The 24,726-nt window shown below is 50.1% G+C and overlaps 2 protein-coding genes across 3 annotated transcripts in view; one reads left to right on the top strand and one right to left on the bottom strand.

Moving 5' to 3' along the window:
* Positions 1–572: 572 nt before the first annotated feature.
* SPC24 (SPC24 component of NDC80 kinetochore complex) lies at positions 573–5,633 on the top strand. Its single transcript, XM_016207888.2, has 5 exons — positions 573–732; positions 3,480–3,658; positions 3,789–3,889; positions 4,015–4,091; positions 4,863–5,633. Exons 1-5 carry the CDS (start codon positions 573–575, stop codon positions 4,967–4,969), a joined length of 624 nt encoding a protein of 207 aa, XP_016063374.2. The 3' UTR covers positions 4,970–5,633.
* A 6,280-nt stretch (positions 5,634–11,913) lies between these two features.
* The window catches only part of LDLR (low density lipoprotein receptor), a 34,918-nt gene continuing 22,105 nt past the window's right edge, over positions 11,914–24,726 (bottom strand). The window contains exons 9-18 of one of the 2 annotated variants that reach the window (XM_016207883.2): positions 23,075–23,246; positions 22,771–22,995; positions 21,458–21,576; positions 20,997–21,136; positions 19,812–19,953; positions 19,550–19,702; positions 17,365–17,466; positions 15,405–15,482; positions 14,319–14,476; positions 11,914–13,596 (exon numbers count right to left, since the gene is read on the bottom strand). In XM_016207883.2, coding sequence (XP_016063369.2) covers positions 13,561–13,596; positions 14,319–14,476; positions 15,405–15,482; positions 17,365–17,466; positions 19,550–19,702; positions 19,812–19,953; positions 20,997–21,136; positions 21,458–21,576; positions 22,771–22,995; positions 23,075–23,246 — 1,325 coding nt within the window. In that variant the 3' untranslated portion in view covers positions 11,914–13,560. The remainder of the gene's footprint in view (positions 13,597–14,318; positions 14,477–15,404; positions 15,483–17,364; positions 17,467–19,549; positions 19,703–19,811; positions 19,954–20,996; positions 21,137–21,457; positions 21,577–22,770; positions 22,996–23,074; positions 23,247–24,726) is intronic. The other variant, XM_016207885.2, reaches the window with a different exon arrangement.

The following is a 24,726-nucleotide window of genomic DNA, read 5'->3' as shown; positions in this document are numbered from 1 at the left end:
TCGTCCTAATTTAATCATCACGCCAACCCTGAAGAAAGTGCAATAATGATCCTCATTTTAGTGAGAAGGAAAGTGAGGCACAGAGGGATGAAGTTATCTGCCCAAGGTATTAGCTAGTAAGCAAGGCTGGGATTGGAATCCAATAAATCTGGTGTAGACTCCGTCTTGCTATGCGGCCACCTGTAGAATTTACCGATGTATTGTGAGTCTCCCACGCACACTGTAGAGCCTCAGCTCCACTAGAAGCAATTGGCTGCTTAGCCGCTAGAACGTCGCCCCGCACACTGCAGGTGCTCCACCCGAGAAGTTACCAGCTTCAAGCTCTAGCAGCGGCTTTCTAGTCTGCGCACGCGTATCGGGTAGGACTCCCGGCGGCACCACCCTCCCCTGCGTTCGTTTGGCCAGGGTCGGTGACTGACGCACGATCCAGCGCAGGCGTACTAGGCGAGAAGGGGCGGGCCCCCATTTGTTAATGACTGACGGAAGACCAAGCCAATGGAAATGGGTCGCTTCAGGAAGGGGGCGGGCCGCGCAAGCAGTTAAATCTGCGCGGGATTGGCGCTCGCGGAGTCATGGCGGCCTTCCGCGACATGGAGGAGCTGTGCCAGGGCCTGCTGAGCCTCCTGGGCGCCAACCACGCCGCAGCGCAGCAACGGCGGCTGCTGGGACGCTACGGGCAGATGATGGACCGGCTGCTGAATACGCAAGATGGAGCCGAGCAGCAGCTGCGAGGTGAGGGCGGGGGCCACCGCGGGGGCGTGGCCCGGACCCAGGGCCTGCAGCCGGAGGGTGCGGCCAGGAGGGCCTTGAAACACCCTCCCTCCTGGGTGCCCCCAAGCCTTGGCCTATTTCCCTTGGGACTAGCAGGCGGGCGCTGCTCACTCAGAGCCTCAGTTTCTCCACCCGTAAAATGGGCTTTAGGATAGCAGCCATCTCCAGGGGTTTAGTGGTAAATATAGGAGTTTGCCTGGCGCAATTCTGAGTGCCTGGTGAGCAGGGACTGGGGGACTCCGGGTTTGAATTGGGGCCCAGGAGTCAAAGCGCCGGGTTTAAAACCCAGCATCTCCACTTCTTGAGGTTGTTTAGATGTTTTACTGAGCACCTGCTATATGTCAGGCATAGTGCCAGCCCTGGATGGCAGCAGGGAACAAAACAGACAAAGTCACTTAGGGGAGGTGATATGCTAGTGGGGAGACGATGTAGAATAAACAAGAAAAATGGAAAGGTGAAGTGGTGAAGGGCTAAGGTGAAAAACTAGGTTGTGTAGGGAGGAGTGGTGATGTTTTGGGGGCGGGGTCAGGGAAGGCCTCCTGAGAGGAGGTTTTAGCCAGAACCCCAAGGAGGTGAGCGAGGGAGCCAGGGCTATAGTCAGGATTAAATAAATTGATGTGGATAAAGTGCCTCCTGCTTTATGCGGAAAGAACACTGGACAAATAGTACCATTTTTGTAAAATCCAAGACGCCATCAAACATGACTCTTAGCCCTGGCCGGGTGGCTCCGTTGGTTGGAGTGTCTTGCAGTGCACCAAAAGGTTTCTGGTTCAATCCCCCATAGGGGCATGTCCAGGAGGTAACAGATTGATGTTTCTCTCACACATCGATATTTCTCTCTCTCTCCCTTCCTCTCAAAATCAATAAACATATCCTCCGGATGGATTTGGGGCTGGAGAGAAGAGTCAGTGTTCTAGAGAGCTGGGGCTTTGAATCAGTGAATCCCATTCAAATCTAGGCTTTGGAGCTATGTGCCTGTGAACAAGTCCCTGAACCTCTCTGGGCTTCTGTTCTTCACCTCTCAAATGGTGGGAGGGGTTAAGCCAATTCTCTCAGAGGGTTGTGAGAATACACGGAGTAGGGGCTCCCAGGTTATCCTGCACACTTAGCACACACTCAGGAGGGTGAGTGGAGAAGGGGCAGGAAGTCTTAATAAGAAGGCCAGACGCTCAGCGCTCCTAACAGGAAATCAGCAGGCACCATCTCAAATAGACAAATCAAGAAATAGCATTAGCAAATTATTTAGAAGTATGAAGGTCAGTGCCCAAGAAAATAGTGAAGAGTTGAGAGTCCCTGCCTCAGAGGGGAGGAGAGGCTTAGAGAGGGGGCGTGTGTGCATGCATTTAAATTTTCACAACCAGCCTGGTCAGTGCAGCTCAATGGTTGAGTGTTGACCCATGAACCAAGAGGTGGAGGTTCGATTCCCGGTCAGGGCACATGCCTGGGTTGTGGGCTAGATCTCCAGCAGGGAGCGTGCAGGAGGCAGCCGATCTATGTCTCTCATTGATGTTTCTGTCTCTATTCCTCTCCCTTCTTCTCTCTGAAATCAATAAAAACATTAAAAAATTAAAAATTTCACAACCATATACATGTAATAATACTTCGATTAAAAATTAACAATGTCAGTTTGTAAACACTTAAATGCCAGCCCTTTGGGAAGCATTTTCATCTGTGCTTTCTCTGAGTTGGCAGCTTCCTCCAACTCTATGGGAAGGAACACAGTAACCTTAAGATGTTTTTAATCTTTCTGGGTGTTTTATTCAACTTGTGTTTATTCCGAGTAGGTATTGGCAATACATGGTGACTATAAGATGTACTCTCTGATTTGAGAAAAAAAGAATAAATAATTCAACGTGAAAGGGGCTGTCATGGGAGCACAGTCCTGCCCCAGGAGGGAGAGGAGAGTGCCCCACTGTCTGTGTCTGGCATTACCTATGAGGTCTGGATATGGTCCATGGAGGACAGGCAGGTAGAGGCCCAGGACTGTGAAAAACCGGGCATTTGCACAGTGAGGTGTCTTTGCAGCCAGAGCAGAGAGAAAAGCATGTGTTGGGGTGAAAAGTAGGGAGAAAAGAGGCTGGCAGGGATAGTGAAGGTGCTCAAAGGGACCTGGACCTTGTCCTAGAGACACTGGGGAGCCATGGGAGGTCTTTGAGGAGGGGAATGACTTCACATTTGGCCTCTAATGCAGCCACTCTGAAGGCGGAGGGCAGAAAGGATCGGCAGATTGGCAACAGGGGAGAGCAAGGCAGGGCACCGGGGGAGGCTGTCCAGGTGGTCCAGGAGGGACAAAGGACTTGCACAAGGGAGGTAGGTGGACCTGCCAGTCCTGGATGGCCAATTGGAGGCAGAAAGTGAGTCAATCCCAGGTTTCTTGCTCAAGCAACAGGATGGACTATGACGTTGTAAATTAAGATTAGGTGGGCAAAGAAGGACCTGATTTATTTATTTATTTATTTTTGAGGATTCAGACGTGTTTCAGTGAAATGGCAGCACTTAGGCAAGGTCCAAGTGGAACTGTCTAGTGGATGTTCAGAAATAGGATGAGCAGTTGGGGAGCTGAAGATAGGGATGCGGGAAAGTTCATTGTTGATGGGGGTAGTTGAGGCCACAGGCGGCTGATGAACCACTGTCTGCTCCTTGGGCTCTCCCAGGACAGACCCTAGGAAGCCCGAGTTGAAGGGCCTCAGCCTTCTCCCACCCTGCAGAGATCCTCAAAGCAGAGAAGGATGTGGCCCAGAGCCTTCTTGATGTGAAGGAGCAGGCGTGCCAGGGGGTTGCTGAATTGCAGCAGATTGAAGCCAAGCTTCAGAAGGCCAGCGAGGAGGATACTCACCTGAAAGCCAGCCTTCTATATCCTTTTGTACTTGGGCCTCAGCCTCACCTGGTAGGTGTGAAATCATTCACACTAGAAAACGTGCTTGGTGGTAGAGGCCCTGGGCCCCATGTGGCTGGTTTTAGCACATAAGCAGCCCTCCCTCCAAAACCAAGGATCCTTAACTGCCTGCTTTACTCAGCTCACCAGGGAGCTAGAGGACCTCAAGGAGATTGAGGCTGATCTCGAAAAACAGGAGAAAGAAGTTGATGAAGACACAACTGTCACCATCCCTGCAGCCATGTAGGTCCCATAAATGCCAGTGTGAGTGTGTGCCTGAGTCTGTGTGTTCAGTCCCACAGCTCTTTGTTGGGGTTGACGCTGGAGTAACTTTCTTTTCTCTTTTTTTTTTTGGTCTTTTTGTACAGATATGTGGCTCAACTTTATCACCGAATTAGTAAAATTGAGTGGGATTATGAGTGTGAACCAGGGATGATCAAAGGCAGTATCCTTTGTGGAGAAAAGGAACCCTGTGCACTGGTGGTGGGGCTGTAAAATGCTGTAGCCGCTGTGGAAACGGGATGGCAGATCCTATACACTTCTGAGTATAAACGCAAAGAATTGAAAGCAGGGACTGGAACAGATACATCAACGTTTGTAGTAGCATTGGTCACAATAGCCAAAAGGTGGAAGCAACCCAAGTGTCCATTGATAGATGAATGGATAAACAAAATGCGGTGTACACAACACATATACAATGGAATAGTGTTCAGCCTTAAAAGGAAGGAAATTCTGACACATGTTACAACATGGATGAACCTGGAGGACAAGCTGGGTGAAATAATCCAGGCACAAAAAGACAAATACTGTAAGATTGCACTTACATGAGGTCCCTAGAGGAGTCAGATTCATAGACACAGGAAGTATATGGTGGATGCCAGGGACTGGGGAGTTAGTGTTTAATGGGGACGGAGTGTCAGTTTTACAATGACAGGGTTCTGGAGATGGGTGGTGGTGACGGCTGCACAACAGTACGAATGTGCTTGATGCCGCTGACCTGCACACTTAAACATGGTTAAGATGCTAAGTTTTATGTTGTATGTATTTTACCACAATTTTTAAACAAAGATAGTGGGTTATTAGAGCTTAAATTTTTCTTCACGAAAATTTGTTTCAGCCTCTGAATATTTTACTAACAAGTTTTTAAAGGCAATATCGTTCCACTGGGGGTCATGGCGAGGGCTGTGTGGCGGGTTTCCTTACATCGTGCCCTCAGTCCATCGTGGCCCCAGCGTTGCCCAGCCCATCCACCTGGACAGCACCCAGCTCTCCAAGAAATTCATCAGCGACTATCTTTGGAGTTTGGTGGACACAGAGTGGTAGCCAGGAGCCTCGTGGACTATGTCTTGCACATAGCAGGAATCATTTGTGGTGTGTGGTTAGTGCCTTGGTGCTGAGATCAGCTTAAAATTAAATGTTACACATAAATGGGATTTTTATTGGATTTCTTTTCCCCCCTGATTTTGGCCTCAAATGCTGGACTGGCCTGGGCTAGGCAACCATAGAGAATGGACTTAACTGTGCCAGGCCTGTGACTTCACTTCTGTGACAACACTGTACAAATGACACTGTAGTGTATGATGACAAATTCCAGGTCTTTATCATTTATTATTCAAGTTTGGCCCTTTTTTATTGATTTAGGGTGTATCTTTGAGTGCCACTGTATGCCAGAACTATGCTAGGTACCCAAGACAGGTGAAGGTGACAGAGATTCCTTTGGCCCATGGAAGAGTCATGTGTGAGCAGATGCCACCCTGGAGCTATGCCTGGCCAAAACATTTCCCAGTCTCTTTTGCTTAGTTCAGGCCAATGAAATGTAAGTGGAAGTGTTGTATGAGACTTCTAGAAGGATCCTTAAAAGGCAAGGGAGTATACCCTTTCTTTCCCCTCCCCTGTCCTCTATTTTCTGTAATTTGGGTGTGATGGCTAGAGTCCTGGCAGCTATATTGCCACATGTAAGGAGGGGTGCAGTTCTCTAGGAATGATAGGAAACTGGCTCCCTAATGATGGTAGAGCTGGTATCAGCTTTGGACTTCTTTAAGGGGGGAGAAGTTAACCCTAAAATACCTTGTGTGTGCCATTATTTTTGTGTTTCTATCACAACCAGCCAAAATAAGCCCTAACTGATTAAGCAGGTAACCTAGACCAGGGCTGTCCAATCAATGTGTTCATCTAAACCTCATTTTTGGTGATTTGGGTACTGCTAAGAGTGGGGAGCTTGTGGCCTGCCCACCTGAGGAGAGATATAGAGTCTCATTGATACCTGTTGCCCCCTAGATACAGCTTTGCCTGAAGCCAGGAGCTAGTTACATGAACCTCTGGGTGTTGGGTTCCATATACCTCTATACAGCTGAATTGTTTACAGTAAGCACAATTAGTGTTTTAATCAGAGAGGGAAATTCTAGGCAGAGGGAACAGTAACTTCCAGCAGCATCTGAGCACATCCAGTGAGCACTACATACAGTCCATTTCAGTGACCCTCGGAGGTCCTGGGGCAAGAAATCCTGCCTGTTGGGCTCTAGAGAGATGGACCCAATAAAGAGGGCTTGATAGTCCCTGAAGTGTAAGAAACCCCAGTCCATTTGTCTCACAAGATATCCAGAACTTCAGGGGCCCCGCTTCAGTGCCAGTGCCTGGCTATACATATTCAAGTAAATGTTCACACAGCCCTTCTGGGCTGCTTCTATTTTCCAGATCAGTAGAGTCTTACGATGTGAAATGGGAGCAGAGTCCCCATCTGTACCATCAACGTCCAAAGGGCAAAAGATGACCTGCACCAGGGTTTTCCCACCTCAGCCCTGATGACTGTCAGGGCCAGTCATTCTCAGTGGTGGGGGCAGTTCTGGACATTGCAGGACATTTAGCAACATCTCTGGCCTCCACCTGCTAGATGCTGGGAGCACCCACCTCAGTTGTGACATCCACAGATGTTTCCAGCTATTGCCGGTATCCCTGGGGGAGGCCCCCACAAACAAGGCTATGCACCAGCCTTGCCACCTCAGCCAGGAATAATCCAAGCTTTGGCCTGTGGTCGGCTGAGTAACAGTGTCACTCTGGTGGACATTTATACTAACAATGCTGGCCTCCCCACTTGCTCACCTGTGTGGGTGAGGGTGCCAGGAGTGCTCCTCAGCCCAGCTGAAAGTCCAGGGTGGGAGAAGAGCATATTTCCCTCTAGCAGAGTGCCTAGGAGAGAAAGCAGGCAAGGAGATGGGTTCCGTTAAAGAGGCTTATCTGTGCCCCTGGCCCAGGGCCTAAGTCCCCTATGGGCCTGCTATCCCTCCCCAAGCAATAGCCTGGCTTTGTTCTAGGGCGGTTCCATGGAGGCCTTTGCCTGCCTGGAGCTCAGTTTCTCCAAGAGGAAGAAGGTCCCTTTAGGGAGGCTGCATGAATCCAGGCTCAGAGGGCCATGTCTGTCCCCTACACTCCAATCTCCAGACAGTCCCAGGGATTGACCCAAAGAAGTGAGCAAGTTGGGGCAGAGGGGAGGGGAGAGCATGGACTGGCCAGGCCCCTGCCTGGATAGGTTCTGGGAGGTGCTTGAGCTCACAGGAGCCGTGAGAGGCCCTGGTCCTCTAACATGCCTGGGCCCTGACTCACTGCTGGGATCTGGCCAGATGCCTGGGACAGCCAGCAGGATAGGCTCAGGCCCACAGCCTCTAGCCTGCGCCCCCGCCCCCGCCCATTCTTTCTCTGAGAGCCTCTCCATTGGCAGCTACCAGCTCTTTTCTGAATTCCAGAGGCTGGCCAGAGGCACGCAGAGCACTAGGCCCAGCCCTGTGGAGGAAGGAGGAAGATTCATGTCCCCAGGACCAGGGAGTGGGGAGCCAGGTCACCAGACCTTTGAACTGAGGGTCAACCATACACCACCGCTCCCATTCCTAATCTTGCACCCCCACCTCCAGGGCTAGTGTGGGCCTGGCACCATCCTCAGTGGTGAGGAATATACATTTTACAGATGGGGAAACAGGCATGGCACGGACCAGTCAATTACCCAAAGTCATAGAACAGTGATGCCCAGCTGTAGGGCCCCAGGGTCCCTTGGCTTTTCAGATGAGAAGAAGCCTCTGAGATGTCTGCCCCTTGTCCAAGGTGACACAGGTAGAAAGAGACCAAATGAGAACTGGAACTAATACCTCTTCTTGGTCAAGCCCTAAAGGGTGACAGAAGCAGGCCTAGGTTTCTAGATAGGAAAAGTTATTGACTGGTGATGGCTGGTCAGATATTGCACACCTGGTCAACCTGGCTAATAGTGTAGCTGAGAGGCCCCCCTTACCCTGGACCTCTGACAGGCTTGGCGAGCTGAGGCTGGGGAAGAGGCCAGGAGGACTGGTCTCTGGGCATCAACACGGTGTTTGGATTCCCTGGGACTCTCCATGTGTGGCCCACACTGGTTCAACTGCATGGTGGCCCCAGGACCTCCTAGTGGCCTCCCTGACTGACTGAGAAATGTGACTGCACGTCTGTGACCTGCCAACCCTCCTTCAGGAAGCCATACTCCGGTGGAAATCATGGTTGAGCAGATGCGGTGTGCCTGGCTCCATGTTTTCTTACAGGTAAGGAAACCAAGGCACAGAAAGGTAAAGCTATTTGTGTAAGGGTTTGTTTGCAGCTGATGGTTGGCATAGCTGGGGTTTGAATTGGATCCAGAACTTGAACTTAACCCTGACCTATGAGTGAGGTCATTTCATTGATAAACACTGTTGCTATTTGAGGGGAGGGCTTTGTAGGAGGCCCAGGGAGGAGGTGTCATGTGAGCCCAGACCTGAGCCCCCAGGGGACAAAAGTATGGAGACAGTGATCCAGGCAGAGGGAATAGCAAGTGCGAAGGCTGGTTGTTCTGGAACCAAAAAGAGGCCAGTATGGAGGGAACCCTGAGGTCACAGGGCTTGATCACAGATTCCAGGGGGGCTGTTCTCACTATGAACCCCCAAGGCCCCTCCTTCATTGTAGGCAGCGTGGGAAAGGAGGCCAGAGTGAGTGGGGGCAGCCGGGCTGGGCAGGGTGGGGCTCGGGAAGGAGGAAGCCCCTCCACTGAGGGCAGGAAGCTGCATTGAAACATGAGCTGAACTGCCTGGAGGGGAGACTGGACCAGACCCAGGGGTGAGTGTAAGGCCTGTGCACGCTCACACAGCCCTCAGCCTATTCCTTCATCTTGGGGATTCACTTCCTGAGGGAAAGTGTGCTGCTTCCCCCCACCCACCCCCATGGAGGAGGGCCTGCCAGGCAGGGCATTGGGGGGCAGCTTTCCCCCTGCCCCCCTTCTCCCCCTTCCCTTCAGAGGACCTGGGCCCAGCCTCGCAGGCTCCAGCCTGACTCACCACAGGCAGCTGTGGTTTGGGATGCCAGGCCCGGGGGCGGGCAGCATCAGAGGACTTGAGATGGAGCATGGGGCTTGGGAGAACAGCTTCCTCTGCCACCCACCCGACCTGCCAGAGCTGTCAAGCTGGCACCCCATATTGGGGTGGCAGCCCCCAAACTCCAGACTGCTGCCCCTTACCCCTCCAGGACCAGCACCTTGGGTGTGTGCCAACCACACAAACCAGAGAACTGGCCATACGTCCAAGGGCTGAATCTTACCTGGGTGATACACCTTTCACTAAGGGACCCCATTCTGAGCCCAGAGAACTGCAGCCAGAAAGAGGATCACCCCCATGGTGAACATCTCAGGCTGGTGGTGGAAAAAGGCAAGGAGAGTCGGTCCAGGGACCCCAGCCTCTCCTTTCCCATATGTAAAGTGGGCACTGGTCACCGCTCCCTCAGGCGGCCATCTCCGGGAACAGATGCGTTAATCCTGGAGACATGTTTATCCTTATTTGTCACGAAGCTCTAACCCCAGTATATGCCATAGTCAGTGCCACAGTGGGGGCCTGATGAAGGACAACAGTGACTATTCCTTTAACAAAACCACTAAGGCCAGAGACCAGAGACTCCCACTACCTCTGGCCTCTCTCTCCCATGTACTCCATCCTGCCCCCACCTCCTCCCAGCTCCCTCAGCCAGCCCCGTCACCTCCCAGTGCAGGTCATTCAAGTTCATTTGGCCTGTTTGACACATGACTGAGCATAGAATCAGTCAATCAACCAATTATTGACCGCCAGTGTGCAGGCCCCTGATGCTTCCTGTTCGGCCTGTTCAGCTTTCACTGCTAGAGGCATTTTGGAACCTTCCCAAGACAAAAGGCGGAAGGAAGGAAGTGCCACCCTGTGGACAGAAATGATAACAGTCCCTGTGGCTCCTGGCCTTCATCTCCAACTACAGATCCCCACCCCCCAACCGACAGAACAGGGAGGTGGGATTAACCTTGGCCCTGTTTTTCGTTGGGGAAACTAGCTCAGATGGGCTCAAGGTCATCCATCTCAACCCAGGTGACCAGGCCTAGCCTGTCTTCTTTCCCACTCCAGTGCCCTGACAGCCCAGGTCGCCTGCTCCGGGGTCTATTCCTGCCAAGCCTTCTCTCTGCTGTGTCGTATTTCTAGTTGGCTCCTTGTCTCCTATTTGGTCTTTTAAAAAATATATCACTAAATATTTTAAAAATATTTTTATTGATTTTTAGAGAGGAAGGGAGAGTGAGAAACATTGATGTGAGAGTGGAACATCAATTGGTTGCCTCCTGCACACCCTGCAAAACCCAGTCACGTGCAACCTTTCAGTGCACTGGACAATGCCCAACCAACAGCCACACTGGCCCAGGGCCTCACTATTTTTAAATGTGATCAAATACACAAAATGTATCATCTTAACCATTTTTAAGTATACAGTGGCATTAAGCCATCGCCACCATCCATCTCCAGAACTTTCTCATCTTTCCCAACAGAACCTCTGTTAAACACTAACTCCCCATCTTCCTCCCCCTGCGGCTGGCAGCCACCATTCTACTTCCTGTCCCTGATTCTGACTCCTAGGCGCCTCCTATGACCAATCAGACAGTGTCTGTTCTTTTGTGACTGACATTTCACTGAGCAAGGTTCACGTTGTAACATGGGTCTGAATGTTCTGTTTAAGACTGAACACTATTCTATCGTAGGAACAGACCACACTTTCCTTACCCACTAATTTATCAATGGACACTTGGGTTGCTTCCACCTTTGGCTGTTGTGAATAGGGCTGCTATGAACCTTGGCATACAAGCAGCTGTTTAAGTCCCTGCTTTCAATTCTTTTGGGGTGTATATACCTAGAAATAGAATTGCTGGATCACACGGTAATTCTATTTTTAATTTTCCAAGGAACCACCATACTATTTTCCACGGCGCCTGCACCATTTTACATTCGCACCTGCAGTGCGCAAGGGCTCCGATTTCTCCACACCCTCACCAACACTTGTTATTTTGTTTTGTTTATTACAGTCATTCTCATGGGTGAGGTGGCATCTCATGCTCTGCCCCATTTTCTTATACTTAGGTCTCTGTAGTAAGTTCTTTCTGTCCAAAGACCTGCTGTGGGCTCTGACTAGACCCAGTTGATATTTCGGGTCTGTCTGTGGTTTGACTGCCATGCTCAAGGGCAGGGGTCTGAAATGGCCACAGGCCCCGGCTCAGGTAAAGCTGGGGTGCATGAGTGGAAGCGTGGGGTACTGAGGTGGACCGCAGTGTGCATAGCAGACACCCAAGGCTCTAGCCAAATATTTCCATGTGGAATTTGAAGTTAGATTCACCAAACTTCTTTGGATTTGGATTGTGAAATCTTGATTTTTGTATCAGTGATGAATGCAGTCAAGTTTTTATCCTTTGTATTATCCTTTAAGGGGCCCAGCAATCTGAAGGGACATGCCCTTCAGAAATACCACGTCCATGAGCCTGTGTGTGTCTCAGACCTAACGACCCCCCCCCCCAAATCCTCACATGGCCAGTTCCTATTCTTTTGGACTCAGCTCAAATGTCACCTTAGAGAATCCTTCTCTGTCAGGTATTTGTCTGTCCCATTATCCTGTTAACATTCTTTTAAAATATAGTAATTTTATCTGTTTCCCTTTCTAAAATGTCATGTCCTTGAGAGCCCAGACCCTTAGTCACTTCTATTGCAGTGTCCTACGTGCCTAGAACAGGACCTGGCAACACAGTGGGTGCCCAATAAATGTTTGTTGAATGAATGAACAAGCTGGAGATTTAGTAAAACCCCAACTCAGGGGAGATGCAGCAGAGTCACTCCCCAGCTGAGCACTCACCCCCAGGCCTGCTCCCTCTGCATGCCCTTCTCCCAGCCCACTAACTGACAAGGTGGGGAGGAGGGGACAAAAGACAGGAGTGCGCCAGGTTTAGCCAATGGTTCATTTAAGAAATTTAATTGGTCAAATAAGACATTCAGACTATAAAAACATTCTATACAGTGGTTTAAAATCAAAATCTGTCCCCCCAAAAGCAGCCCATACAGACAACGTGGACACGGCTCTCCTGAAGAGCACTGCGCACAGGCTGCGCAAATCATCTGCACAGAAAGACGAAGCATCTCAGTCGCCCCTGATGCAGACCCCTGAGGGGTCACCCAACAAACGCAGCACCCAGGGTTTGCAAAAATAAATAGATCTATTTTTCATATATGAGTGATAAATGTTTCAACAAATATACAAAGTGCAAACATAAAATGCCCCACTCATATGTACAGGGCTCTATTTACAGGCTTCAGAAAGAAACACCTTTCACAGTTTCCTGCAGGTGGGCACAGTGTTTGGTGGGTTTTGTAGTGCACGGCTGACAAGGGAGCCACAGGAGCTCCTCCCACTATCTCTTGGGTTGTAAATATGACACATGTGACAACTTCTGAAAGCATTCTTGTTTCATAAGCCCCATACAATGACCGCGCCCAGGGCATGTCTTAGAGCTGAAACACCATGCATATTTCAGATGGACACCCATCAGTGACAACTGTCCTGTTGCAGAGATTAATGGCTCAGGGGCATGTGCGTAGAAGTGGAAACACTAGTCAGATAATCACGATCTTGGCTTTGAAACGCTGGGAGAAAGGTCCTGAGACAGCACCTCATCCCCTCCCCACTCCCAGGTCCTCCCCAACCTGGGAGCCCATCCCAGCCAGACCAGAAAACAGTGCAAAATAATATCAGATGTAGCCTTACAGAATGTACAAGCCTGAACTGGAAAAGTGCAAGGGCACCTGGAAGGGGCTGGGACTGGGGCATGGGGCTGGGGTCCAGACAGCCACCTCAGGGGCTGAAGGACACTACTAGAGGTTGGAGGCCACTTATCTTCACCCACAAGGTACCTGGGTGTCTTAGGCACTCAATAAATATTAAGGACAATGGGTGGCTCAGTCTTTCCCGAGGAACTGTTGAGGTCCTAGTGAATGAATGGGGCTCAGTTGGCCATCCCCGGTGTGCTGGATTCAGCCATGTCATCACCAATGCCAGAGGCCCTTTCCCGGCTTAAGGGAAGGGCACACACCTGGCTTAGAAAACACTAATTTCATCCTGATCTAGGGGTAACAGAGCAAAAGCTTACTCTGCCATCCATCAAGGCTTGCAAGGCAGAGGTAAACACATTTACTCCTGAGGTTAGGGGCTCAGCAGTTGCCTGACCCTGTGGGTAGCACCTGTTCTCTGGTGTTCAAAGCCACTTGCTTTCTCTTAGTGTCCCTCTGTCTCTTAGTTCCTCAGGTGAAGAGCCAATTGAGTAGAAAAGGTCAAGAAAAAAATTTCAACCAAAACCCATTCTGTGTGCTCTTTCACCTGCCTCCCAGACGAATAAATATATAAAACACAGCTCTGGCAGACAAGCCCATGGCTGCCAGCGTCGAGGTGCAGCCGCCAGCAGTGCTTTTGGCCACTCCTTTGAACGGAACAGGAGGGTGTCAGAGGTCTGAAGAAGGGTTTTGGGAAGGTCAAGGGTTTGGGGAGAAAGTGTTCTTCCTGTCCTTGACCAGCAGCAGGTTCTGGGGAGGGACAGGACTCGAGGCAGCAGCTTATGCCATGTCATCCTCCATCCTGACCATCTGTCTCTGTCAACAAAACGATAAACGCCGGAAATAATCAGTCCAACATCCAGTAAACATGGCCAGAGGCCACCTGCTCCTCATCACAGGCCCGGACCAGCACAATCACTTCCGCCCTGGTCTCCTGGCTGCTGACCTCTATTCCAGTCTGTTTCCCCCAAGGCGGCCAGAGGGCGTGTGTGAGCACCCAGCCCAATTTTGCCCTCGCCCTTACTCTTATCCAGTCTGTCCTCCCACAGCAGCCACCAGGGGGTGCTTGTGAGCAGTAGAGTCAGGCCGCATCCCTCCTCTTCCCAGAGCCCTCCATGGCTTCCCCTTCACTCTGAGCAAAGCCCAAGTCCTTCCCATGGCCCACAAGGTCCAGCTCTATCTGTAAGGCTCCCTCACTGCCCTTGTCTCCTCTCTCTTTCCCCCTCTCCCCACTGTAGCCACACTGGCCATGGTGTGATCACAGGACTCAAACACACCAGGCATGGTCCAGCCTCAGGGCCTTTGCACAGGCTGTGCCCTCTGCACACCATACACTTCCTGCTTAGGGAAGCCCGCCCAAACCACCTTATCTAAAATTGCCTCCCCTCTCTCCCAGCCCCAATGGCTTTCCTCTGTTTGTCGCCATGACTTATGGTCTCTCCTATCCACCCCTTTGCTCCCCAACCATGAGGATGGCTTTGGAGGATCTTACACCCTCACAGGGAAGCCATGGGCCCCCAGCTGGGTGGGGCACTCACCGAGGGGTAGGTGTAGCCATCCTGGCTGTGGCAGATGTGGACCTCGTCCTCCGTGGTCTTCTGGTACACGGGGTTGTCAAAGTTGATGCTGTTGATGCTCTTCAGTCGCCAGTTCTTCCAGACGAGGAAGGTCCCGAAGCACAGGAGGGTAAGCAGCGCTGTGGGACAGGCAGCCTGGCGTCACTCCCTGCCTGAGCTTCGCCCTGTGCCTCGAGCGACCCAGTGACGCTACCTTTGAACTCTCTGCCTTTTTATTTGTTAATGGTTTTGTTCTGACTTAAAGAAATACTTGCTCATTGTAAAAATTCTATAAGCACAACCAATCTCTCACTTGAAGACCACTGTGATTGCCTCACCCCATAAATGCTCAACTGTTGTGGATCCTTCCAGGTTTCTTCTGGGAATACCCACACGTGGGGATGACCCACCCTGCCCGGGCATGTAAAACAGTCAGGCCTGTGCCCAGAGGGTGGGAGACACTTAGGCTCTGCTGGGAAGACCCAAGGCAGGTACACGCTTGGAGGCCACTGGAGAGGCGAGGGTCCCACCTGCCTTGTCTGTCAACCCACAGTCATACCACTGTTGGGCACCAAAGGAAACTATCTGTGGGCAGTCTGGATGTTGAAGGGACACCTCAAAAGGATTTCCTCAGAAAAGGGCAAATGAATGTGACGCTAAGCCAGCTATGACTGACAGGCTGCGGGAGGGAAAGCGGAGCTCTCCAAACCTCCCCTGTGAGAGAACCGTTCACCTCCCCTCCCCCAAGGGTCAGGGAGGCCCTTCGTGCAGCCGCTGTCACGGCACACAGGGACCCCGGCCTCATCTCTCCACCTGACGTGTCAGCTGCCTCACTTTGCTCACTGTCAGCTCCCTGGGGGCAAGGTGTTTATTTCTTTCACAGCTGTGTCCCCAGTGCCCAGGATTTGGCACACAGTAGGCCCTCAACTAGATTTGTTAAATGAATGAAGCTAGAAAGGGGAGTGCCGTGATAAACAGGACCCCTGGTGGCGACACTCCACTCCTGAGAGAAAAGGAGCCTAAGCAGGGAGGTCAGGGAACTGAGGGAGGGCCCGCCGGTGGGCTTACCGATGGGGAGGACAATGTACAGCGCGCTCGCACTCCGGGGCCTCTCCTCGTCCACTCTGATAGGCATGTCACCTGGGGCTGCATGGGAGAAGGGAGAGAGTGAGGCTCAGACTATCAGCCAAGGCCATGGGAACGCAGCAGGTATATGATGGCTGACACCCAAAGGAAAACACCTGATGCCTCTCATTGTCCTTAAAAGTTCAGAGGAACTTGGGGCATCTCCCAGGTTTGAGGGGTGCCATGCTGGCCTGTGCCAGGGCCTTGTTAGCAGTTGGAGTTACGGGACTCAGTGTGGTATTAAAAGGGTTCTTTAGCTCAGCACTGAGAGGCACTGGGGAAGGGACCATGGGTCTCTGAGGTGAAAGCCTGCAGTTACATTCCCAGTGGTCCCCCGTGAAAATTTTCAACCTGGTTCTGCATTTGATGGCAATGAGCCTTTTTTGCATTGGGTTCACCAATTCCAGAGCCTGGGTTAGATCACACCAAATCCCATAGTCCTGTGTCAACTATCCCTGGCTAATAAAAAATATTGGGGTGGGGAAGACGCCTCATTATATAACCATTTACCATGCAAATGCACCTGGGCCAGACAACAAAGGGGCTCAGTGCAAATGAAAATTTAAAGGTCTCTAAAGAGAAAAATGGGCTGGGAAGGTTGAATAAGCCACATCTGGGCCTCATATACGCTAATAAGCTGTGGTTACCATTGTGAGTCACATTCAAATCCACTTGAGTTTTAATTCTACTGGCTGTTGGACATGTGTATGCAAAATTTATACCCAATATTACATTTGTGCATATTTAACAAACCTTGTAACAACAATAATCTAGGGCAGCAGCAGGGTTTTTGAAGAGTTTTTCCCTTAAAAGGGCTCCTCTGCCAACTTCCACAACACTGAATGGGCCTGTCTGTGAAATGGTTTTTCAAGCAGTGCCCCCTACCCCCCACTCCAAGTGAGAAGGGTTCCAGGCATCCCATATGCACAGCAGTTCCTGTTTTATCTCATTTATGGTTGAACAAAGGCTTCAGCTACTCGGAGGTGGGGGAAAAAAATGTCTGAAACGTGCTGATGTGACTTTTTTTTCTGGCCAGAAAAGTCCATGAGCTCCATTTCCGGCTGCTCAAAAAACAGGTTGGACGCCCTCTGGTGGACAAAGACAAATGGTGGATCATCAATTCACCGAGCCTAGTTCTGACATCCTTCAAGGAGGTCATGACCTTAAGGACAGGCTAGGGTGAGGGGAGTCACTGGCCTCAAGCACAAGACTTAAAGGGCCCCCCAAAATTCAGTAATTCAGTAGTATTTTAATGCATTATTTTTAAAAATCAAAATTAATTCCAATACCCTGTGATGGACAAAATATCCAGATTTTTAGGAAGACTGGATCTGAAGCTACACTTGAATGATCCTGCTTACAGAACCCTAGGTCCGATCAAACTTTATTTACAAGACCAAGTGGTTGGCCCCACAGGCTATAGTTTGGCGATTTGATTTTTTTTTAAATGCCAAATAAAAATATTATTTGAGTCCTGAGTTTCTTGGTGCTCCCTCAGATGCTGCCCTGGGGAGTACCTCACCTGCCTCACCCTAGTTGTGGCCCTGCTGGGCATACACCTGAAAACAGGCAGTGAGTGGGCCTGGACAACACTTCACACTCCTAGGCCCCTGCACCTGGTGGACTCTGGGATTAGCAGCCATGATGCGCTGGGCTCTTCACACAAACTAGCCTATGGGATCCCCACTGTTACCGGGAAATGAGTGGGCGCTGCTACTAGCCTCATTTTATAGGTAGGGAAACCAAGGCTTCAGAGATACACGGACCATGTCAGAGAGAGTCAGCAAAGGAGCCAAAACTAACTCCACTCTCTAGCTCTTCATCAAGGTGCTCTGGCCTCTGAAAAAGCCCATCTAGATGCTCATCAGGATGAGCTGGGGGCCAGGGTGGTCCTAGCCTTTACCTTGGTGGGGCTTGGTCACCATCTTGGTGGTGGTGAGCTCAGGAATGGCCACAGTTGAGTGACCCATGGTGGCTCCCCGGGTGGTCACAACAGGTTCAGTGTCTGAAAGAATAAACATTTCCTGAGTGCCCTGTGTCCCGAGGAGCACTTTGATAGGTCTGTGCTGTTTACAACAACACATGCCAGTGAGTGCCAGTGGCCATAAAGAAATAACTGAAAACAAAAGCAGTGAAAATACAAACCCACTAATATCTACTTTCAAAAATGGAGATCTGCAGTATTATGGACACACTGGCTCCAAACTGAGACTTTCTCTGAGGATGAGAAGAATTGAAAAGGGCAGATTCTATTTCAACAATATACTTTCTATAACTTTTTTTTTTGAGCGAGAAACATCAATTTGTTGTTCCATTTATTTCTACATTCATTGGTTGATTCTTGTATGTGCCCCTAGCTAGGGATTGAATCTGCAACCTTGGTGTATCCGGATGATGCTCTAACCACCTGAGCTACCCGGCCAGACCTCAACAATATACTTTCAACACATAAACTTTGGGGAGGAGGAGGGAATCACAGCATTCATTACACAGCACCAGGACTTTGAGAGTAGCTTTATGAGTCACTCAGGCAGCCCTGTGGATAGGCCCATGCAGTGGAAAAGTAAGACTTTCTGCCAATAACAAGCATGAAACCGAGTCCTGCACCGACAGCTCCTGAGTGAGCAGCCTTAGAGGCAGATAGTCCAGCCCCAGTCAAACCTTCACGTGACTGTAGCCCTCGCTGACAGCTTCACTGCAACCTCCTGAGAGACCTTGAGGAGTGTACCCTGCATAAGCCTTGAATCTAATCTGAAGATCTTTTTCTTTGAAAGTTTCTGGATAGAAGGGCAAAACAATGAATATAATGAAGAAGGACAATACTATGAAAACAAGATGAATGACCCCAACTCTGCAGAAAGAAGGAAAAAGAAAAGGGAAGATGGAAGGGAGGCGGCAGTTTTCTCCACATTGCTTGTTATGGATGAGAAAGGGCTGTTAGCACGCACAGCGGCCTGCTCAGTGCCGGGAGAGCACATGTGAAATAATGAAATTTACTCTCCTGGTATCTAAGGCTATAGTATCATCAATTACAAGCAAGTAGTTCCTTAAGAACAGAGCCCAGCTGCCACTGTCAGGGGATACTTGTATCACACGGGCACAAGTGTATAAGCCACCAGCACTTGAGCACAAGCTTTCCCTGGGAGGGACTTACGATGCTGCCAGAGGCACCTGCACCCTTTCTTCCTACACACCGGAAACGGACTGGTCTGGTCAAGGACCAGAAAAATCAACCTTGAGCAAATGTACCCCAATTTTTCTGTGAAAGTTTTATAATTTGAAACTTTCAAATTATAATTATAAACTTTCAAATTATAATTTGAGACTGAATGTAAGATAATAAAAAATAATCAAGATATGCAGAAAAAGAGAAATAAAACAAAACAACCAACCACACAATAATGTAATATTTTCATAGGAGTTAAAAGGAGTCACTTAAACGTAGTAAGAAACAGGGTTCTGAACTGAAATGAACAGAAATATTTATGGCAGCAACAAAAAAACACAACAGTTTGTAGTTTTTTGGAAGGAAGGCTCAGAATCACATATTAAAGTCCACAGTGGTTTTTTAAATTCCTAAATATAAAGAGATTTCCCCTTCCTCAAAATAACCCAACTTATGAACTTTGGGGAAAATTAAAGTATATTAAGCTAATGGGTAAACTTCCTGACTAACTGGACTGCTAAAGGGTGCAAGAGTGGACGTGCCAGAAGACTTCAGAAAAACACTAATATTTGAAATAAAATAATTAATTGTTTTAGCAACATTAAAAAAAAAGAATTATTGAAAAGGGCCATTCCTCACCCAATGGTAGTGTGTAAAATCAGTCACCTCCCAAGGAACCCGGGAAGGAGTAGACCAGATAGCAAAGGTAAACCGAGTCTATCTGAGTGCCCAGCATAGTGCTGATATGAAAGGCCTTTAACATTCACGAAAGGCGGGCTATGGTGACCCCAGCTGAAGAGTCCTCACAGCGGCCTCCTGGGACCTCACGCTCCCATTTGACAGATGGGCAAACAGAGGCTCAGGGCTGAGCCGAAAGGGTGAGAGAAGCAGAGTTTGTGCCGGGTAGGCTGGTGTCCCCTACCTGGGACGCAGCTCCTCTTGTCCTCAGCCAGCAGCATGCCATCGGGGCAGGCACAGGTGAACTTGGGTGAGTGGGGATTGATCTGCGGGGCCGGGAGACACAGGTACTGGCAGCCACCGTTGGGGAGGGTGGTCTTCTCACACCAGTTCACCCCTGATGAGGAAAAGGCAGGGAGTAAGGGCAAGAATGAGGTCAGAAAATTCTAGAAAATTCCAGAGCTCCGTCAGGGAAGTGGGGGAGGGGGCAGCCACTCCACCTTTACCTCTTGGCTGTATGAGGTTGTGGAAAAGGACGATGTCCTCTGGGGACACCAGGTTTTCTGCCATCAAATGAATGTCGGACCCTGTGAGACGGTTGGCGCTGAAAATGGCTTCGTTGATGATATCCGTCCAAAATACTTTATCCTACGTGGGCATTAAGGAAGATGACAGATCCCATCAACCACTGGGACGGGACAGACCACTATCTTCCGAACCCCTGAATCTCTGAGGTTCTCTGGGAAGAAGCAGTTCTAGGTGGTAGCATCATTTCTTCTTTTTTACAATAAAATTTAATTGTAGTAAAATGCACATGACATAAAATGTACCGTCTTGACCACTTCTGTGTTCAGTTCCACAGGGTTAAATGCATTCACCCTGTTGTGCAGCCGTCACCACCATCCATCTCCAGAACTTTCTCACCTTCCCAAACAGAACCTCTGCCCCCATTAAACTCACTCCCCAGCCCCTGGCTCCCCCCACCTACCTCCTGTCTCTATCCATGTGACTCCTCTAGGGACCTCCTGTGAGTGGAATCACACGGTGTTTGTCCTTCTGCGTCTAGCTTGTCTCACTCAGCACAGTGGCCTCATCCATATTGTCACAGGTGTCAGGGAGAATTTCCTCCCTAGTTAAGGCTGAATAATATTCCACTGTATGGATGGACCATTGTGTTGACTCATCCTAGACAGACACCTGGTTGCTTTCACCTCTTGGCTATTATAAATCAGGCTGCTTGAACATGGGTCTCCCAGCGTAACATTTCTTTAGAGCAGAATTCCCTCACCAGGGTGCTCTTTGGGGCCAGATAACCCTTCGTAGTAGCTCCCTCTTGTAGGCTGTTCAGCAGCACCCTGGCCTTTACCTGCTAGATGCCACTAGTAACCCTCCCACAAGTTCTGACAGCTGAAAAGTCTCCAGACATTTCCAAATGTCCCCTGGACACAAGATGCCTCCACTTGAGAAATGCTGCTTTAGACCTTTTAGGATTCTTTTGGAGAATAAAACAGACATAACTGTTTAAGAGGCCTAAGACCTCTTCACCGTTGCAGGCAGTTTTCTGAGTTAGCCTTGGCTTGAATGAACTAGAAAATGTTTGTTGACCTGTGTGTATGAGCGTTCATACAAACAGCACTTGGCCACGAATGCCCTCAAGCCCCAAAGAGGAGCCAAGTGCTCCCAGACCCCACCTCAAAGATGGCCAAGGAGAAGGGGTGTGCCAGCCTTCTCTTGTCCTCCAAAATTGTCTTCCGGTTCCTCCCATTGACATCGATGCTGGAGATGGAGTGGAGCTTGGAGTCAACCCAGTAGAGGCGGCCACTGGAAAGATCTATAACCCACAGATGGACAAGGAGAGGTCACATGCTGATGCTTGAGGAGCCTTTGGGCCTGGCCACTCTGCTACAGGAAGGGGCCCCCAAATGATCCAGTGGAGATGTGGCCAGAAAAGCAGCTCTGGTCACACCCCTGTGGTGTGTGAGCCTGAACCAAATGCTGGGGGGGGGGGGAGGCGTGGAATTGGATGGAGGGTTTAGTTTCGGGTTATAAAAACCTTGAGGAGTGCATGGTTGTGTTTAGGGGCAGCCTGGCCACTCTCCTCTCTCCTCTTGACTATGCTCAACCCCTGGGGACCACAGTCCCTCTAACATACCCAGGGTGATTCCATTGGGCCACTGGATGTCCTCTGTCACCAGTGAGTGAATGTCCACACCATTCAGGCCCCCCTTCTTGATCTTGGCAGGAGTCCCCCAGTCTGTCCAGTACATGAAACTGGAGGGAGAGCAGTGAGAACAGATATTCAGATGTCAGTGGGGGCGGCCCCCAGCCAAGGATGAAGAGCAGCTTCCACCTGAAGCAGCCAGGCCAGGGCTCTGAAACAGTCCACAGGGAGACCCCAGATTGCTTCTTTCTGCTCCCCAGACTTGCCTACCCTACCTACCCCAGGACCTGCCATCTGGCGAGATCTGGCAGGATTTTAGAACCTTCAAGAAAAAAGAGAGGTTTTGATTCCAATGTCAGGATGGGGCCCAGGAATTTGCACCCTAAACACTACTTTCCGACGGGTCTTATGATTTTTTAAATCATTTTGCAATTTTAAATTTTTATTTTTTTGCTTTTCCAATATATATATATAGGCATACCTCAAGATACTGAAGGTTTGGTTCTAGACCACCGCAATAAAGCAGTGCTACTTCCTGAGTGGCAGGAAAAAAGGGGGAATAAAATTCTAAATTTTCATGTACTAAATAGCAGTGAAATAAATCGTGGCCCCTCCGGGGGACCCATGCCTGCTTTGCCCCCCTGTACCACAGGGTCTGTCCCATCTGTCAAGCTCAGAGCCAAGTGCTCCCTTGTCCTCTGATTTCAGCTGTCCATCCTGGGGTTGTCAATGCCCCTCTGGAATTGTGAAATTCCCCACATGACATGCTGCGGTGGCAGGTGTGGTCTGACACGTACAGACAGGGTCATGCTTTCCTTCAGGAGACCTGCCCTGTGGGCCCTGGAGTTGCTGCGTCAGCCACCAGCCCCTGTGGACACCAGCCTGGAGCCTCCACAGGGGGGTAACCTTCACTCCCTGTCACGTCCCCAAAAGATCTGTCTATCGATTAACATTAGACCTGCATAATCTTACTTTTCTCGGATCCTATCCTGGCACAAGAGACTAAATCCGAATTTTATTTTCTAATTTCTAATAAGTATTAATTTCTAATACCAATTTAAATCAGTATTTTAATTTCTGGGTTTGGATTCTATTCCACAGGGAAGACTTTTCAGAGTTTGCCTCCACCTCAGGTGATACAACAGACGTCAGAGGATGGATCCTCGTGGCCCCAAAGGGCATGTGGGGAAGGCCCCCATTCCAGCCCCCACCTCAGTCTAGTCTACTTTAGGCACAAACCTCCCCCCCAGGAGTCCTAACTGGTTCTTCATTCTCTCTGACCCCTCAGCTGGGGGAGTACCCACCCATGAACGGGATCCACCACAATGGCCCTTGGCTTGCAGTCTTTCTCCTGGAACAGGGTCTTTCTCTTCACACCCTTGGTGTCAGCCACAGAGACGGTGCCCAGGATGGAGTCGGTCCAGTAAATGTTGCTGTGGATCCAGTCCACTGCCAGCCCGTCGGGGGCCTGGAGGTCCTCCTCGATGACAGTGTCGTAGGAGGAGCTGGGCACTCTGTCGATCTGGGTGCTGAGGAGGGAGGAGGAGAAGTCAGTACCGGAGGCCATCGTTTCATCCAGGGCCAGGCTGGGCGCGGGCTGAGGCCCACCTGTAGATCTTCCTTAGGGACAAGTCCGACCAGTAGATTCTGTTGCCGGCCACTTCCATGTCCAGGGCGACCACATTCTTCAGGTTGGGGATGAGGCTGGTGTATTCACTGCGGTCCAGCGTCATCTTCCTCACCTCGTGGCGGTTGGTGAAAAAGAGGTAGGCGATGGTGCCTGTGGGGCCACAAAGGGCGCTCAGGGGAGCGAAGGGGCCCCTGACCCGTTAGTCACCCTGCGGGGCCTGGCTGATCCAGGGGAGACACCCAGGACATGGGATGGATGGTGCCTCCGGGTGGACACGGTTCTGACGCTCTGACTCTGGAGCCTTGCAGATCTCGAGGGACAGCCCCTCCCAGGCCTAGCAGTTCCTAGGCATAGCCACCCACTTGCTTCAAATGCAAACTAACCAGCCCACACCCACCACCTCCTTCCCCTCCTCACACTCCAGGCCACTGTACCCTTGCCCTGGTCACAGGCCAGGAACCAGACAAGCAGGGACAGTTCCTACACCCCAGAGCCCGCTGAAATTATTCTAACTAGCCAGTCCTAAGCCTGTTAACTCTGCCTCACCTGTTCCTTCCCAAGGAAACCGCAACAAAGGCTCTTGCCCACATTTCCCCCGCTCCCTCCGCTTCCATACCAACCTGGTGCTATCCCATGGAGCCCTGCCTGGTGCAATGTGTCCCCTCCTCTTGGATCTGTGAGTAACAAACTATCTTTTCAATGGCAGTGTCTCCTGATCTGTTGGCCTCACCATAGGTGCATAGTAATAAAATCTACATTTTAAAATACCTGGGGTCCAGTATTTTACATTTGAGAACAGAAAGATGAAGAAACGATCACGGTTAATGTGTACAGAGTGGTTCCTTAGTGTACAGAGTGGTTCCTTAGAGCAGGGAATCCTTTTTAGTGCTTTTCCTACTAATTTTTCCCTCGTTGATCCTCACACTCCTACAAGGCAGGCACTGTTGTCAAACCCTTTTTACAGATAAAGGGATTGAGGCCCAGAGAGGGAAAGTGACTTGCCCAAGGTCACATAGATAGTGAGTGACAGAGCCAGGATTTGAACCTGGGTCTCTCTGACTCTGGGAGCTGTGCTGTAACCATGACACCAATATGCACCAACAAACTGGCCACTTCTACAGCTGACCTCACTCAGAATTTCCCTTCCCCTGGGATGGCATCTGTACAGATACTGACCCCTACAGATTGGAATGAAAGTAAAATCTCAGATCCTGGAGGATTTCAGGAATTCAGCCCCGATTTTTTCCAGAACCAGGACATTCATGAGGATGTGACAGAGGGAGGACAGGAGGCTGTCTAAAGGGATGACAACAAGGGAGAAGGAGTGAAAGCCTAAGAGACGCTTGGGGAAACAGAAACAACTCTAAAATATTTCTGCAAAATTGACCCTCGCTGGAATCAAACCTCAAGGGCAGAACATGATGCAAAACAAAGAAGGTTTGGGCGGCAAATCTGCAGAACAATTACACCCCCGAAAACACAGGATCCCTTGGTTTAGGCGATTCTAAGAATTAGCGCACGCTTACAGTTCCAACCTAAAGTTCAGGTAGGGAAAAAATTCAACTGTTTCTACTATTGTTTCATTATGACCTATTATATTTTAGTGTCTCTTAAATGCATTTACTTTTTG

This window comes from Miniopterus natalensis, chromosome 4 (assembly GCF_054644295.1).
Source record: "Miniopterus natalensis isolate mMinNat1 chromosome 4, mMinNat1.hap1, whole genome shotgun sequence".
Lineage (NCBI taxonomy): Eukaryota > Metazoa > Chordata > Mammalia > Chiroptera > Miniopteridae > Miniopterus > Miniopterus natalensis.
The sequence above is the reverse complement of the archived record's forward strand: the minus strand, read 5'-3'. Positions and strand labels throughout refer to the sequence as shown.

What these genes read in the sequence shown, in the direction of transcription:
- SPC24 (XM_016207888.2), top strand. Translation starts at nt 573, where the DNA reads ATGGCGGCCTTCCGCGACATGGAGGAGCTGTGCCAGGGCCTGCTGAGC. An exon ending in AGCCGAGCAGCAGCTGCGAG is followed by an intron (nt 733 to 3,479) that starts GTGAGGGCGGGG and finishes CCCACCCTGCAG; the next exon opens with AGATCCTCAAAGCAGAGAAG. An exon ending in ACCAGGGATGATCAAAGGCA is followed by an intron (nt 4,092 to 4,862) that starts GTATCCTTTGTG and finishes TCGTGCCCTCAG; the next exon opens with TCCATCGTGGCCCCAGCGTT.